Source organism: Anguilla rostrata, chromosome 3, assembly GCF_018555375.3.
Source record: "Anguilla rostrata isolate EN2019 chromosome 3, ASM1855537v3, whole genome shotgun sequence".
NCBI lineage: Eukaryota > Metazoa > Chordata > Actinopteri > Anguilliformes > Anguillidae > Anguilla > Anguilla rostrata.
The window spans coordinates 11006016-11024374 of record NC_057935.1 but is presented as its reverse complement, the minus strand read 5'-3'; the positions used below and the strand labels follow the sequence as shown (position 1 = coordinate 11024374).

Below are 18359 nucleotides of genomic sequence, written 5' to 3'. Positions count from 1 at the left end.
GTTCCAACAACCCATCTACACAGCTAATATGCAAATGCTAGCTTAAAACCATTTCACATAGTAGAGCTAAGGACTATTTACAGAAGAGACTTACACGGGGTTCAGGATATGAAAAGTACACAACTCAGAGAGCATGAATCAAGCACATTCCTCAAAATAACGGAGTGCAAATGTTAAAGACAAACGAGTGTAGAATTTCTTTTGTGGTGGCTTGGCATAAGCAGGAAGTGTGGGTGGGATAGAGACAGGAGAGAAAAGAAATACAGGTAATACTTTGATATGTCTTTGTTTGAACACCAGAAATATAAAAAGCATTTTGGATTCAGAGGTTCTTGTGATAATTGGGGGCTGGGTAATAAAAAAAAGTAGCTGAAATAATAGAGACTCAATTATATAAAGGGACTGAGAGAAGGACAGTTGGCTTTGCTATTAACTTAATTGCCCAGTATATTGTCGGAGGTAGTATGCAGGATATTCCCCATCTCATCACGCAAGAGTAACTCCTCTGGCTGATGGAATGGCGTAAGTCTGCCTGTGACAACCTCGTAAGTAGTTCTGTCCCCCAGCACGGACTTCACTGTTCGGCCGAGGCTGACTACTGTGTGGCAGTGGTGGCAGCTAGCTACACAGCTAACAGGGGATGCATGTGCTAGCCAAAACTCTGCTGAGTTGACAGAGCATGTTACAGTGAAGGGACAGGTGCACAAATACAACTGGCCTTTAAAATTTTGAAGAAAAGGTAATAGTTTTATTTCTTCAACACTGAAACATAAATGTGATGGTTAGAGAGGTAATGAAAGCTTTGTGTTCTAACAATAAAGATACTCTACATTAACTCAATACTTATGCTTTATTTCAGGCTAGTTTGACCCATTTAAACTTGTGCAGAATAACTGGGTGAGGCCAGATTTATAGTCTACATAAGTTTGAAATCTTATTACAGTTTTGAATTATTCCTGAAGAAACCATATCATGAGCAGGCAATGTGGTTATTGGGAAGGATACGCCTAACAGATTACCCAGACTACTTCAGAGAAATCTAAATGTTTTGACTTCAGCTTGTTTAGATTCACAAAATGCATATTAAAACATACTATATGACTTAGAATTAAAAGAACAAATCTCGAAGTGGATTCAAAATTGCCTTCAGGGAGGAATGTAATGAGTAATCTAAGAGAGACTGAGTATGGGCATGGAACCATGAGAGGTGGAGGTCCCTGGGGATTGGACTGGAGTGCATCTGCTGTCCTTATTTACACAAATTACCTTAATGAAGACATTATTTGCAAAACTGCTCCATTTTACAATGATATAGAACTATTGGAAAATGCAGATTGGGAGTTACTGAACAATTTAGATATTATTTAAATAGACTCCTCCATTTGGACAGGCACCATGCAAATGAGATTTAACCTAGAGGCTTTAGGCCTGTGTTTGGTAATGTTGCTTTTCAATCAAAGGTAAGCAAAGGGTAAAATCTGTTAAAATGTGTCACAATTAACACAGAAATTAAGAGTTTGTGGATTACAATACATACAATATTTCCACAATGACACAGTACAGAATAATATGCTGTAGATAGCCCTACTGACACCATTACTCCTTCACACCAACTAATCAAAGCAGTCTGGTCGATCCATCACAAATATATTAGTAGGATCTGGAAAGGGTCGCCTTATCTAGGTTGAATCTAAACCGTAAAACTACATTTACGAAGAGAATCCGCATAATGCCCGAACGCAAACCGTGTTTTACACGGCTAATTACTGAAAACGTTTGATGTTTGGGAGGATTCCCCACTAGCGCTCAATGCTTTCTACAAGCCATGAAATCTGTACCCTTGCCAGTGGTGAGGCGATATTTCAATGCAAATGACGGCCTTGCTGGATTAACACAAAAGGTTTTTTCATGGTTTGATAAATTAATGACATATCAAACACTATTTTTTATCCATCTTAAAAACAGTTTTGCTGTCCCTCAGGGTACACAGTAAACTATTGACAACCTAGAATCAGATGGATACTGTGGCTATGAATAGCCCCAAAATATACTAGCATGTTATTAAATGACTTACAGTGCTGATGTAAACACTATACTGCAAAAAGAAAAAGAACCAGACCCTAAGATTTTAATCAGCACCATTTTAAAAAACCATAGAAATCACTTTGTAGATGTTACTGAATTTTAAACTGTTTTAAAAATTCCAGATGATCATTTTTCTTTTTACCGTTTTCACTTTATCCTACTATTGCTTTGTCACCCACTCGAAAGCTCCACGGGATACAGGACACTAAGGAATCAATAATACAATATTTCCCCTCGTTTGCATACATCTGAACTGCTGCAGACTGAACCCCCACATCTTATAAAATATGCAATAATTACACAGCAAAACAGAGAAACTGTTGTTTTTTGCTCTGAAAATTCTACCCTACATGAACATTCTACCCTCCCCGTGAACAGAGCTTAGAAAAATTAGAGCCACCCAAGTTTAAATTAACAGGGTCACATTCAACAAAATCTGCTGTAGCTCAATGTATTAAACCACACTTTAAAACTTCATACACTTCTATAGCAAGAACAAAGCTCGCAATTTACTGATGCACCCATCCCTTAACCAAATGTATTTTATCAAAACTCCCCAAACGCATAAATATCCATACAAGCAGAATTACAGTAACAGCATGTAAAGGAAAACCACACCACTACATTTAAAGTCGGATATTTTAACTCAAATACACGCACTGTCAGAAACGAGGAAGTGAAAAACGTAATTTGCGAACACATCCCTCATTCTTTTCTTTCATATTTCAATCGCGGCCTCTTAGATTAGATTCTCTCTCTACAGTCAGGTTATATCAACTGCCCTCTGCCTTTCCTCTCGCACACACACTCGAGTGTCTTAATACAAAAAGGCATGGGGAAAAGCTCCCGGACCGCGCAGAGCGAGAGGACAGCGGAGACAGGAGCGCTTCCAGTCTCCCTTCACTCCCCACAATAGCGGCGGCAGCGGATCACAATGGCTTGAAAAAGCAGGGCACGAGAGGCGCCTGCCCCATTAAGAAACACGCGCTCCTGTTCACTTAACGTGGAGCGAGCTTTCGCTCACGCAGCCGGATTAGAAGTGGAACCCAGGAAGGCAGGATCTGGAAATACCGGGAGGGCAGGCGAGAACACGGGGACGCTGAAATACGCAGCCAATGTTCGCAGAGGACAGCGTTGGCTGTATTTGCAGCACATCAGACGAGGCACAAAAAAACAAAATTACTAACCACAGCAGGCACACGAGCACAAACCCATTCCGTTTAGTTAATTTGGGCTGAGGTGAATGTAGGAAGAGTGGGTAGAGGGATAAATAAAATTACACCGAAATGAATCAAAACAATGAAAAACGACTGTACTTTAACATGCTCTGAATTTGCGTTTTCTACTTACATGTAGGCTGGGGAGAGAGGAGACGACCTAGATGTTTTAAGCACAGGAACTGGGAATTTCCAGCTAGCAGGAGAACCGCTTTTCCATTTTAATGGCATGTTGTCACCACAGTACTACAATAACAGCAAAGAGCGTTTCCATAACAGGCTTCCAGCGAGGGCTTCCATCCCACACTAAACAGAACGGGAGGACAACTGCGGCTAAGGACAGGCTAATGATTCCGCCAATGCTCTTAAGCCAATGTTTCCACTCTGCCGACTGGCTGAAACAGAACTGTGTGACATCTCCTTTTAAAAAGCCTGTCCCGTCCCCTGAAGCGCTACGATGATTCCATCTGACTAGCTCAACAATAGTGCCACCTTGTTAAAGGAACGCCGACTGCAGTACGCGTGAAAGAGAGAAGGGAGGGACAGAGGTCTGCACCGAGCGCTGTAGATAAAACACCAAAGCACAGAACGACAACGTTGCTTTGTTTACTTCACGGGAACAACGCCGGGTTAAAAAGGAGGGAAACCTTGATTTACGTTAAAGAAGCTGAAACGAGACATAAAATATTACGCGCTCCACGCTTGTCAGGCAACCAATTACACTGACTGAAAAAAGGAGAGAGAGAGAGATTCACAAAAGTACCGGGTGATATGCAGGATTTCAGACGTACCTACTCAGAATACACATCCCATCCTCCGACCACTCTTCTTTTGATGTACAACAATAGAGCTGCGATATCAATCTAAGCATAGCCCAGGGCCGCCGGCTAATAAAGATCAAGAATTGAATTTCGGCCGCCCACTTTTCCCCCTTCCCGCTTTGTCTCCATCCAAACAAAACATTAGGACCATTGTGGAGAGCAGCTCGTTTCCACAATTACAGTCCTTCCCATCCAAAGTTCACTGAAGCCAAATGTCAACAAGTCTGAAATGATGCAATTTCCTGCACGCTGTCTTTCCGAAGGAGGTCTCTTTTGCCTGCTTTTGTTTTAAATGGGTGCGTTTACGTTCCACAGTCTCCCCCCCACTACATACATGATAGGCAAATCCCTTATGCATTCTAGGCTTGCAGCAAACCCCCCACTACACCCCCGCCCCACTCACGGCTCTCCTTCCGTTTCTACCTCCTCTCTCCTCCTCCCTTTTTTTAGTCCCTTTCTTTCTCCTATCATCTCTCCCATCTTCTCCCCCGCCTCCCTCCCTACGCTCCCTGCCTTCTGCACCTCTCTTTTCTCCTTTGCTCCTCCTCTTCTGTTCCTGCTGCATGGAAGGAGAGTGTGCTGGCAGCTGGATAGCCCCCCCCCCATCCAAATCCAGGGGTCTGTGGGAAGATACAATCGAGCGGCCAGAGAGAAAACCTGAACACCTCAGCAGCACGCACTCAGGAGGATGGGGTAGTGTGTATGTGTGTGTGTGCGCGCGCGTTTGCGTGAATCCCTTTGTTCTACAGAGGTCAACATTATATAAATATACAACTTGCCAACTTAAATATAAATAGAAGCTGGCACTCCATACAGCAATGAAATAATTTCATTGTTTGTAGGAGTAGAGCAATACTGAGGACAATTAGCTAATACACATTTTAAGGAAGTTGCTATCCTCATCCCTCTTTAGCTTGTTAAAATGTTGAAATCAGTGGATGAAATGTATACATTTTTCACTCATGCATATGAATGTTGAAATATAAATGGTAATAAATTATCACTCATTAGACAGTTCACCTCTGTCTTGGTAAAATTGTAGAAAAATGTCTTAATTCTATGAAGCAAAAATGGCTGTACTACTACTCACAACCTCACTGTACTTTTGTAAGTACCAAACAGCTACTGAAAATAGAGAATATTGGTCTCGAGATGAGGGGTAAAAGGTAGTGTAGCCATATCAGTTTAATCAGCCACAGATTGTGGTATAGTATAATTACTGCCATTTCCCTATAAATAGAAGGAATTGCGTGAGAGGGGAACAGCAGCTATCACTAGCCAGACAGTGCTACTGCATCTATCCAGCTAGGGATCCAACAAAGTTTGCTTAAGGTGATTGGTAAGATGATTTCACATGGGGAACAATGCTTTTCTTTTATTTTTTTTACCCCCAGGGATCCACATCCCAGCACAATAACTGGTTCTCAGCGCGGTGACACACCCCGATGCCAACGGTATCGACTTCTGACTGTGCTTAATGCCAACTGTTGCCAGGCACCTCGCAGGGAGGAGGATAATTTGGCACAGCGTGCCCCGGGAAGGCATTTCATTGCAGTCAGCTATGTAAATCAGTTTTATAAAAGCAATAATGTCACCGAGGCCATGATTTATTCCTCGCGTTGCCTTTAGAAACCGCCCCAAATAGTCAAAAATAGAGAGAGAACCAGGGAGCACCGTGCGGCTAAAAAGGATTTCAGAGTTACTGCGTGAAAAATTGGACAGTTATTACTACCTCAAATGCTATGTCTGTGCATTCCAGACTTTTGTTTTAACCCAGACATAATGCTGACACACTTATGTTGCAACCGTTAGGTCATAATAACCACAGTTGAATTGGAAACCGTAAACAAACTCATCAAACGATATTTTGGTGGGTTTGGACGTAGCAAAAAGTAAGTATTCAATTCAAGCAATTATATGCTTTCTGAAGACTTAGTAAACTGGAGCACAAGCTGATGTCTATAGACAAAACATCACTTGAACCCGAGCCATGTTATTATCTGACTGGAAATCTGCAGTGGTGCGACATAAATGGCTTTGCCCTGAGGTGCACTGGATTAAGTCACAAAACACTGGGTACTGCGTAGTAACAAACAAAATAATTCCAAAAGGTTAAACTTTTGTAAAATTAACTTTATGTTTTAGTTGAAATTTATTAAACGCACATTTATGCATTTATTTCTGCATCTCCTAACGGACATAATTAAGGTAAACATTTAAACCTCGAGCACATATTTAAATAATACGAACGGAAAATGTCCTCCATGTTTCTCAGCTGGGAAAATGAAGGCGCAATGAAGATAAATCAAAGAAACGGAGCATTCCTGACATCAGAAGGCCTGCGCTGGTCTACATTTATCCTCAGATTTTGAATAATTAAACGGATTCATAAGCACATCTCTGATGCACACCTGCAGGGTAATTAAATCCCAATTTATGACCACGAGAAGACAGAGATTTAAGGCCGCATTACACATGGGTCTTCTGGGCTCTGGTTTCATTGGGTCTACCGCACTAGATCTCCACTAAGATGTCATGTGCTCCCCCCGAGCCTGAATAAGCGGTCCTCGAGCCATTTTCTAATGGAACGATGGCTAATGAGCGACACCGTTTCTCTTCGGCCATAAGAGAGCAGACACCATCTTCGCGGCGTGGGTTTGAACTGCTTGGGGAGGCAGCCTTGGTCCATGTGGCAGTGTGAGGTACGACATGGTTGTTTTGTGCATGAGCAGTAGCATTGAAGACCGTTTCTGTAATGCTGTCAGGTCAAGCGTCAGACAAGCTGCACTTGTCAGTTCCTAGCGTGCACCTGCTCTTCAGTCAGTTGGTTGGACATGTAACTAAACAGTCACATCCATTCGGTCTTGTTCATTTGAGGCATGCTGTAAAAGCACTGCAAGTTTGCAACCGTGAAAGCATGGCAGTTTGAGCAGTGTCCACCTTCAGTTTACACTGATAATACACAGATATTGGCCTTGTTTTTAGCCCACCAGTGCTAAAAAAGAATGAGAGAGGCAGCTCAGAAGTGAACCACAAAGCTTTAAACTCAGTGTGTGATTTAAAACAGGCCATATGTCATCTCTTCCCATTCCAACACTCCCAAAGAGTGTCTGGAAATAGGTGGATATGCAATATAAATCCTGTTTGACAAAACCATTTTATTTCATGTCATCCCATAAAAGTCAATAAACATACACATAAAATACACTAATACAAGGCCCTCCATATACAATATCCATTTTCTCACATGTAGGACAGTAAAGCTCACCGTATATGACTTCATCTAATAAAACAAGTGAAAGCAGAGTGAAGAATATGAATGCAGAGGAAACGTAAATCACAGCACAAATTACACTTCAAAATAAAGGCGAGAAAAAAAAAACAATTTCCATACCCTGTTTTTTTTTTCACTGTATAACTTAACATCTCCTCTTAAAGTAAAAGTGTTTGTTTAGGTACAGATACGTGCTCTAACAGCTGCAATTAATATCCCATAAGAGCACAAAAACAGAAGTTAGTCTTAATACAAACTTATGCTCGCCTAAATATATTAAAATTAAGAGCGCTGGCAAAATGTAAATCGGCAACGGTGCAGTCAGACCGCAATTCTGCTCTGATCCCCTCGACTGAACGCCGTCCCGGGGTCGATGGGACCCATATCAGATTTCCACAGCGGCCCACAGATATCATCCATCACTTCTCGTACCTGCGGACCCAGGAGAGCGCTCCTCCATGCTCCTCCACGCTCGTCATCGACGGCGGGGCCAGCGGCGCCCTCTCGGGGGGCTCATTACGGACGCGAGGGCAAGCGCCATGGCGTCAGGACCTCAGCTCCCGCACGGCGCCGGAGAGGAAACGGTGCCCCCCCCCACCCCCACCCCCCGAGACACCCCCCTTTCACACCTGTGTCCATGACCCCGGCCTTCGCAGTCCACAAAAACAGCCTGCACTCACAGGAAGGGGCCTCTCCTTTTTGAGATCAGGAACCAACGTTACACCAAGGAATAATTTGAAAACAGCAAATCCACCATAAACTCTTACTTGGATGCATGGTAGCGAAAGGCAAGACACAATATTTACACCGAGGCTGTCATGGTTTAAGCTGTACTGGGGCATGTGCGATAAATTCCCCGCAATCCTAATCGACGCGCTCCCTCTGGTAAGGCATTCTGTGGCCTGGGAGTCCAATCCCAGCATTCTTTCGCCGCTCATCCCTGGGATCACAAATTCTGTGCGCGCAGAATCAGCAGTTAGCCGTTCCGAGGATTTAACCATTATCCGCTGTTTACACAAGTAAACCGTGCAATTCGCCGCAAAGCCAAACAACTGGCACACACACACACACACACACACACACGCACACACGCACACGCCAGGCAGCGCAAACGCTCCCAGCAGCCGGCGTAATCGGAGGAATCCCCCCGTGTCCCGAAATTGAACCGTTTGAATGTTGTTCGGGCGGTGAGAAATGAAGAGACAGCCAGGGAAACGAGGGAAAAGAAACATCCCCTGTACGTCTGTGCCAGATTCACAGGGGCGCTTTTTTCGGAATACGAAATGACAGACTGTGACCGACTGTCCCGCACCAGAGGTGGAGGTGTGCTCTGGTTCACAATATTGGCCTGTTGACCAATGACCACAGACCACGCAGTACTACAGGAGAGAACTAGCACTGAACACAGAGGTGCACCTGCTCAATGAGGACAGCTTTTAGCCAGCGGGAGATTAGCACAATGTTGACAGGAAACAGTCCAGCGGTAACCACAGGAACCCTGGCCGACTGGCTCGAGCGGTCTTTACTGGAACACTCAATCGCAGGTCTTTTCACGCTTACAATAGACTGATAAGAAAAAATGGATTTCTTTTCATGGCTTAAAAGGAGGAATCCGCTCCAACCGCACAGTGGCTCAACAGTGTGGGAGCCACTACAAAAAGCATAGGCTTTCCCAACAGCAACAAGCAAGCATTTCTGGCACACCGTCCTTTTGATGATCACAGTCACATTCAACCAAAAAATTTGACTGAAGTATGCTGAGGTCTTGAAAGCATGTGCACTGAGGACTTATGTTACAGAGAAGCTCATCTCTTTGACTTTGTCCTTACTTTTAGGACTATGCACACTATGTTTTGCCCAACAAGCTCCCAGGAGCTGGGAATGTAGCTGTAGGAACTCCATGAAGCTGGTGGCACCCTGTCAAATGGCCAACTGTTAAATGATTCATTTATACCCGCTGTGTCTTAATTACTTATTTTAATAAGAGCTATGTTGCCAAATACCTGCTTAAAGGACAACACATGTTTTTGGACCATTGGGACACACAGACACACACAGAGACCCACATAGAGGCACACAAACAGAAGACACAGAGAAGCATACAGACACACAACCGACAAGACAGACAAACCTGCAAATCCACCTCATGCTCAGTAAATGTGACACAACAGTCCAACTTATCTCCCAGGCTTGATTATTAATAAAAGCTCTTAATTCAGAAAACTCCAACAATAGATGGCAATTTCCCCTCAAGTGTACAGGAGTCTGAGAGTGATTAGTGAGTGGCTTTTAAGACTGAAGTGTATTTCTGAGAACTCTCAACTAACCCGAGCTGCATTTTGAGTTCTGAAAATTACCCCTGTGGGGCTGCAGGGTCACATATAAGAATGTCAAGTTCCATTTTCACTGAGAACAAAAACGCTTCTGAGCTGTGTCGAGACAGGGAGCTCATAAGTTCAAAGAAATATTTTTGCCGCATCACACATGCGCGACCAGCAGGGGCAGTGTGAAATCTCGGCAGTATGTGCCAAGGACTGGTAAATGGACTGCATTTATATAGAGCTTTTATCCAAAGCGCTTTACAATTGATGCCTCATTCGCCAGAGCAGTTAGGGGTTAGGGGTTAGGTGTCTTGCTCAAGGACACTTCGACATGCCCAGGGCGGGGTTTGAACCGGCAACCCTCCGACTGCCAGACAATCGGTCTTACCTCCTGAGCTATGTCGCTCCGGCAGAGTGTACAAGTATGCTGCATCAACGTACATACGAGATGTGGAAGATCTTGGTTAGATCTACAGAACAGCTCTGCAGCATCACAATGCAATGGCCCTTAACCACAGATTGTACCGAGTGCAATTATCATACCTCTTGATCTTCCATTCCTCCTGAATTTCCATAAATACTTCAAATGACTGATGATTTAGTGGAAGATAAAACACTTGTCGAGCCCACACGCTTTTACACAGATTCCTCCATCACCTTTCCTGACCTTGAATAGTTTGCCTCAAATCAAGGGCTTCTGGAAATGGTAAGTATTGATGAACTTTGCTTTAAAGCTTAAAATCTCAGTGCAAGCGTGTAAGAAAGGATGTGCACAGAGAAGGATTTGCCTCAATAGGCTAGAAGATGGAGAATGCACTTCACCGTGGCCTTCCGCATTGGAGGGCGGCCATCGCTTATGAATTTCCTCATCGCCATAATGTGGGTATGAGTAATATTAAATGTTTGCATTGACCTACGAAAACCATAAATTCTTACAGGCATTATTCTCTCTTAAGTCTCTTAAGAATGTGCGTTTCAAAGTCATTTACAAGGTCAAACCATCACCGATGGGAGAGTTTAGTGGAGAGAGAATTCCATTCAAAGATCCTGACCGCAGGTGAATAGAAACTACTGGAGAGTGAACGTGAGGACTTCTTGGCTTTCACGTTAGCAGCCACTTCATATTTATGCAGCTTCGCCAGTCAAAAGGCTGACGATACGCTCAGACAGGGCCAGAGTAAAAGCGGAATATCAAGGCAAAGGCGGGACTGAAGTTATTCCCCACCTGAGACACTCGAAATCAGATTCCGCTGATAGAGGCTATAAAATAACCGCCGATCTCGCCAGGAAGCCGATGCAGAACTGTCACTCCACACAGCTGCCTCTGAGCACGCAATGAATCATCATTCCAGGTCTGGCTCAAAACGCGCTTCATACTTATTTTTGTCTTGGCGACGGACATCTAACGTTTTACAATACATTTTGTTTTTTTGTAAAGTTCCTAATATTAATTGCATTTTATGTTATTGTTAGAGACCTGTGGAGTTTCTGCAGAGGAGAAAATGGCCAGAATCATAGTGACACCCGAACAGGACATTGAGTACAGAATGAGGCATTTCTGTGCTCCACAAATGAGCTTATTGGAGGAGTTGTTCCAACCGTACCCATCACAATATTCTGCTGAAAAGCTGAGATACAGAAGAGGTCAGGGGCATTGGTGTTAAACACTCTCAGAAATGGCTTCACTGAATGCCAAAAAACAACAACTGGGTAGATTGTGTGGACCATTTGTAGACCTTTAAATGTTCATAAAAGTTTAATTCAATTGTCCACTGCACTCTCATAACAAAATCTCTCCTCTATTCTGATTCTAATGGAGCACACAGATAGAGCAGAGAGCGAATGAACAAAGGGGTACTGCAATAAATAGATGAACACGCGCCATCTGTTGGCCACTAAGGGGTAATGAGTATAACTCCCTGTATTTCAGAACAGTACCTCTGGTCTCATCCACTGCACACCAATAGGAGTGGCTCTTAAATTTTACCAACCACACAATTCACCCTTTAAATATTCACTACCATGTTGAATCCACCATAAAATATTTATTAAATGAAACTATTATAATTTCAAACTGGTTTTACAAGTAAGAAATCGTTGATATGTGTGAGGGTGTTATAAATTGGTACTTAAGATGTTGTAAATAGCAGTAGTTTTGAGAATTATTGTTCTTGGTATTATGATCATTGTTATCATCATTATCTTCATGATTATCATGAACTGTGTCCCAGATCACAGACACAAAGGGTTTCCAAGTGTATGACTGTACATTACTGCTGCATTAAACTGCCACTGACTGCGAAACAGGTTCAAACAGCCCTGGGTCCCAGGTTGGAGATTACCCTCCCATTCATACATTTCTTATGGTTCCTTACTCATCTACATCATTTATCATTTTCTGAAAATAACGTATCAGCAGTTATGTCCAATCTGCAAACAGTCCGGTTTCTCCCAAATACTAACAACCAGCGGCATCCAGAGCTAATCACAATATTCGCTTAAAAGGGAATGTTTTACTTCTGAAACTGAAAATTCAAGCGAAGAGTCAAAGAATATTTAAAGAAGCATTTTTTGAAGGAGGAGGAATCTGTACTTGAGACTAAACTCAGACTAAGAAAACAAAGGTTTGAAAGTCAGGTATTCAAGAAGAAAGCAGCCCTTCAGGCAGGTGTGAATGTCGGTGTATCACTGCCGTTGTCAGTATGATTAGCATTAGCAATAACTGTACAGAGCTATATGTAAACCAAGCAGTGCATGAGTAAATCCTTTATGAATGCATGTTTACTCTCTAAAGTTGAAGCAATTTACAGGTCTTTTAGACTTTCCTTTTCTTTAGAAAGTGTCATTGTTGTTTGGAGGTTCATAATACAAATGCAAATAAATGCAAATTTATTAAAATATTATGCAATAAAATGGTTGAATCTGCACCATTTCTCACTTTCCAACTAAAATAACACAATAAATAGTTTATATGTGTTTTTTAGATTTGGTAATTGTCTACTACAGAAATACCTTACGCATAACTTAAGAAATGTTCTGATGTAATCATCAAACACATTTTAATGCTGTATGACGCTACATATGTACATTTATTTACCTGACACTGCTGAATGGCATTACTCTGTAATAACACTACTAGTGCGTTTAAGTGTGACTTTTATGAGTAAACCTCATGTGGAATCTTTCCACTTTTTGTTTGGTCCCCGTGTCCCTTCACCAAAAATAACATAACCGTGCAGTTTACAAGCGTTTATAATTATTTTTAAAATTCTATAAATCAAACTGTAATAACACCACTACTCATACGGCCCCTACATAGTCAGAAGTATTTGTGCATAAATACCACCCTCTATACCTTTTGAGTGAGCCAAGTTGAGATTGAACCCGAGTGGTTCAAACGATGTTACATTATACACTTTTCAACAGGACATAGGCTAACTGGTTTGTATCCTCACCCAGCAATTCATATTCATACAAGGAATCAAGTGAAAATCTGTGCTGTGCTATTACAGACAGTCGTGGCTTCGGTGTGGACACAGTGTTCTCTGGACTCTGGGAGTGGCTGTCCTGGTGTTTATTTACCATCTCGTACGGGCGCTAACTGAATAAATGCGGAGTGAGTATCTCTGTAGGCTCCTCCAAGCTGAAATGACTTGCTAAAATGCAGATGTTGGAATCGTGAAAATGCTGACCTGTGTTTTCTATTCTCTTATACACAGCTCAGCAGTTATACAGAACCAGAAAACCTCATCTTGGTTTAGCCTTCAAACGTAGCTTCCTGCCATCATACAGCACAGCGCAGGGACAGTTTAGCTTAAAACCAAACAAGATGGCGTCACGGCCATTTCCTTACGATGCCACTGGCACAGACCCTGTTTTCCATCCAGGTGCACTACCTATGGGCAGGTGAACCAATGCAAGTGGAACTGCAATGAAGATTACACTCACTGATTATGGGACTGCTCTGGATGAGATTGTTACGCAATGCGGTGGCCAAACTGGAGTAATTAAAGCAAATACAGAAGTTATCTTTGGCCACTTCTCTTTTTTTTTTTTAAACATACAGTGATTCGACAGTTGGATCACAATGAAATAAGCAAGCAATAACAAGCAAGTCGGAAAGGTGCAGCAGGACATGCGCAACCGAACATGCTGGTGCCACACTCCCCCTGCGAGCTCAGCTGCCCATTTAAAGGCCGCTCCAGGAGGGACGTACCATCTGGGCTGATCCTGGGGGGGTAATGCACTCATCGGGCGGGGGATTGCGTACGCCCTTTTATGACGAAACCACCCATGCCAGAGGCCCGCGGTGTGTGAGCGACACGGGGCCCCAGGGCTAGGCTAATCCACACGCTGTTCCTCAAGCTCCACTGAGCTGAGAGCAGCCTTTCAGAGCACTTTCACCATGCAGCGCAGGCACACTTGAACATGCAGTGCCAGACATGTGCCCAATGTTAAGAAACCAGCACTCCCTTTTGCTGTACCTGGTCTGCTTTATGCCGTCCGAGAGGACCAGAGTGGTGGGCTGTGTACAGTGCTCGCAGTGTTAAGGGTTGAAGGGAACAGTTCTTTCTTCAAGTTATGAAAGTATTACGCCTGCAAGCAAAAACGCACCAGTTGTAGATCAAGAATTGATCATTCGATTACAAATTACATTGGCCAGGACTTTGGTGCTCAAGTCTACTCTAAGGACAAAAAGAGCTCTGAGCTTAAATTTATTAAGGGATTTTGGGAAATGTACAAAAAAAAAAAAAACTCAACTCTACTGCTTTTGTCAAATCACCCCACCAGCCACGATAAATCTTCCCCCAGATTTCTCATTCAGGCGAACACGTGTGCTCGGATTCGTTTCGGTTCCCTAGCAACCTTGCTGCAATAGCTGCCTGGCTCTGGTAACCGAGAGACGGCCGGATTGGTAGCTCTGTGAGTCTGAGGGGCCGAATCAGCGCACAGACTTTAGAGCCGAACCCTGTGCTGGACACAGTAACACACAGCTCTCTAAAGCTGAACCCTGTTCTGAACACAGGAACCTGGGGACACCGTGCTCCCTGTGGGGGGCGTGTCTGAATAAAACACACTCGCCCACCCAGGTGGCCACAGACAAGGACAGGACATGATAGCCAGTGACACAATTACAACTGCAGTCTGCAATGTAGCAATATTTAGAAATGAATTAATGAACTGACCCATATTTTCTTGACTGGCCATGAGCAGCACCCGAAATGAACGCAAAGGGCGCAGTGTTGTTATACATACACCAACTTCTTCCATTTTCCCGGCACTCTACAGGTCACATTTATGGGCCACATTCATTTCTCACCTCACTTTCATGTAACCTTGTACAAAAGTGGTCAGAAGACAAACAAGCTTGCCGGACCAAGCATCTGATTCCAAAGAGAAAGCTAATCTAAATAATCATTGGTCCATTCATTTGTTTTGCTATGCTATATAAAGTTTACTGATTTTCCCATTCAACTTCAATTAAAAACTCATGTATTGTGCTAAACTATATAGCTACGATACCACTTAATCTATGCTACCAATAAAATTATATATTCTTTTAATCTGATTTGATTTCTGCTCACAACCTGTGTGCTGTAGAAAGTACACACTGAATGCTCTGCTTTAATACAGTGTCCTGTAGACCCTTTCTGGCAAGGGATTTTAAGATGCACGACACCTAAATAAAAAATATCAATCAATCAATCAATCAAACAATCAATCCTTCACATACTGCCAAGTCTGCCATCCATATTAACTTCACTCTCACTACTGCCAAACCCACTGCTCTCTCTCGCACAGCTGATCCTGACAAACTGAGACCTAGGCCTCGTTTAGAGCCTGTGGCGGCAAACGAGGTCACGAGCAGACGGCGCTGTAATCGTAAGTCATGTTCTCATGGCTTCTATTCACCAAGCAAACACACGCACAGGCAGGTAGCTGCATACACCGCCGGAGGACCTCAGAAGAGCCGCTTCAGTCGCAAGCCTGAAAAGCTGGAGAAAGGCCAGTTCAGATGGCCAGGCTACGAAACAGCAGCTCGTGCCAGACCCCGAGCACTCGTTTAATAAAGAGAATTACAAAAAAAAAAAAAACCCAAAATGGCCTCGCTCAACTGTTCACAGGAGAAGCCACTTTACGTCTGATATATTAAGCCATGAAAGCGCATTTTATTGCACCGTCCGCGCTAAAACATTCATGACGCGCTCTGGCTTCGCTAATGCGCTCCCCGTCCCAAATTTCTCCAGGACTGATGGCGAGGAAAAGCCATTCTGGGGAGCCGCAAAGCGTCCTCCTCAGTCAGACACAAAGGCCATTAGCCCTCTGATGTGGCAGATTAAAGAGGCATTCCGCGTTACCAAATGTCACCAGAATTGCTGAAGAATCCAGTTCTTTTGATACAGAAAAAGTTTAAGGAGTAAATAATTCACGATGAAGCTCGTGAGCAGCAGCACATTTCTGTGAGCTTGACAGAGCGCCGCTCCATCGACGCAGAGCGGGTGGGCGGAGCCTGCAGACATTCCTCAGCACTCCCCGCTCCATTCAGAGAAATGCCTGCGTGCTCTCATCTGAGCTGTGAGAAGGGCTGAATTTCTCACTGATAAGTGTGACTAGAGAGAGAGAGAGACAGACACAGAGAGAGAGATACATAGACAGAAAGAGGGAGAGAGAGAGACATAGTAACAGAGAGACACAGAAAGAGAGACAGTGGGCCTGTAAACACCCTGCACAAGAAAGGAGGGCGTGGCTCAATGCAGATGCGATTAAGCTTGCGTGGCACCAACTCAGAAACAATTTTTCTTCCGGAATGGTCCATCATTTTTTTTTTTTTGCCCAGCCACCTTTAGGTTGTGTTAGTTACAGCCGGACCCATTACAGTACATTAAAGATGACATTAACAGCACACGTAATACATCATCTGTGGCTAATCCAGGCTCCTCTGCATTTCTAAATCAGCTTTTGAGAATTTCCATCCTCAACACAGCTCACTATACCACCAATCACAGCCAATTACACCACCAATCACAGCAAATATACCAAATTCAGCCAATTACACCACCAATCACAGGCAATTACACCATCAATCGCAGCACATTACATCACCAATCACAGCCAACTGCACCACAAACCACAGCCAATTATACCACAAACCACAGCTAATTATACCAAATACAGCCAATTATAGCACCAATCACAACCAATTATACCACTAAATAAAGACAATTATACCAACAACAGCAAATTATACCACCGATCACAGCTTCTCAACAGCCAGCAAAACTGGGAAAAGCTCTGGCACACAGTGCTTGCTTTGTGTTTAAGGATGTGTGGGAACAGTCAACAATGATTAATATATACTGGGTGGCCCCCAGCGTCCTCAGCAAATCCTTACAGGCTCACAGTTCACACCCCTGTCACAGTTTCTGAAAGGTAGCCAAACTGAAAGGTACTGTTATCCAAACTGCCTTTGTGGCCTCAGCTGAGAATGGAAAGCTTGGAGTTAAGGGATTCCGACAGACCTCCACCCCCCCGCTCTCCCCCCGGCATGCAGTGAGGGCGATAGCCAAGAGAACACGAGTTTTACCCTGTGACCTGCCCAAGAACAAAGAACCAGCAAAGCTGTGCAGAGCACAGCGGTATCAGGCAACGGCCATTTTGTGCGTTCCAATAGAGCCTCTATTTTATTAGCTGTCAAATGGGAATGAGGTTGCCAAGCAGAAGGGTTTCATAACCTGTGAAGATGGGCTCCTTAAGATACTGCCCATGGCAAAAAGCTGAAAGAATAAAGTTCATCCATTTACGTTAGTTTATTTATTTACCTATATTCTGGATCAGAGCTCACATCTCAAGACTGCCTTAAGAATTTATATCCAGCTACATCGCCTTGGGCAGCGTCGTTGTCACAGCGATAATCACCATGACCAAAAAAAAAAGAAAAAGAAAAAATTTCTTAGAAAATGACATCGATTTATTTACTGTTCTCATTGATTAATCAGTGCACACAATGATGGGGTGTGACTGAGTGTGACTCAGTGTGGCAATACATAGGCCTTCGCAGAGGGAGGGGTTTCAATCAGCGGGTTAAGCCCCGCCTCCCGCCGTCGGTCACGTCTCTGCCAGACATGCCAGCCGCAGTACAGGCCTACAAACACAGCGCACGCTCCTTACAGGAAGAAGAGCAGGAGGACCGCAAAGCTGCTTACGGAACAAATACCCACAATATCGCCAGCCATCGGGATTTCAGAGAAATACAACAAAGCTCTCGACTTTCCGTCCAGCACTCAAAGCCTTCTCCTTTGGCCACAAACGTGACACATGACAGCTTGTATCCCCACCAGTTCTGCTTTTAGTCCTGTAATAATCTGAACAAAATTAACGCAAGCAGTCCCAGTTCCCCTGTGCTCAAACTGAACTTCACTTCCTTGTTTCACCCACACTCCTTCAGCATTCTTTTGTTACAGCTCATACTCACTTGCTTCAAACCCCAAAGCTCACCACAGTGGCCATTCCGTGCCTTTATTGCTTTGCACAGTCCCACCAGAGGTTAGCGTTTATTTCGTTTCAACTTCAAATTTCCAGCCCTAATATTCTCCAAAGCAGGTGGAATGTCAGCCAGCTCATCTCCTTACAATATTTATTT

General features: G+C 43.6%; 1 protein-coding gene across 7 annotated transcripts in view; it reads right to left on the bottom strand.

Moving 5' to 3' along the window:
• LOC135250109 (kelch-like protein 13) overlaps window positions 1-18359 on the bottom strand; it is a 74433-nt gene that overhangs the window by 41983 nt on the left and 14091 nt on the right. The window contains exon 1 of one of the 7 annotated variants that reach the window (XM_064326059.1): window positions 4094-4331. The exons of 4 other annotated variants lie outside the window; for them this stretch is intronic. In XM_064326059.1, the coding sequence (XP_064182129.1) occupies window positions 4094-4173 (80 nt within the window). In that variant the 5' untranslated portion in view covers window positions 4174-4331. Of the gene's footprint in view, window positions 1-3435; window positions 3796-4093; window positions 4332-18359 lie in introns of those variants that run through there. 2 more of the 7 variants (XM_064326064.1, XM_064326058.1) reach the window with 2 other exon arrangements.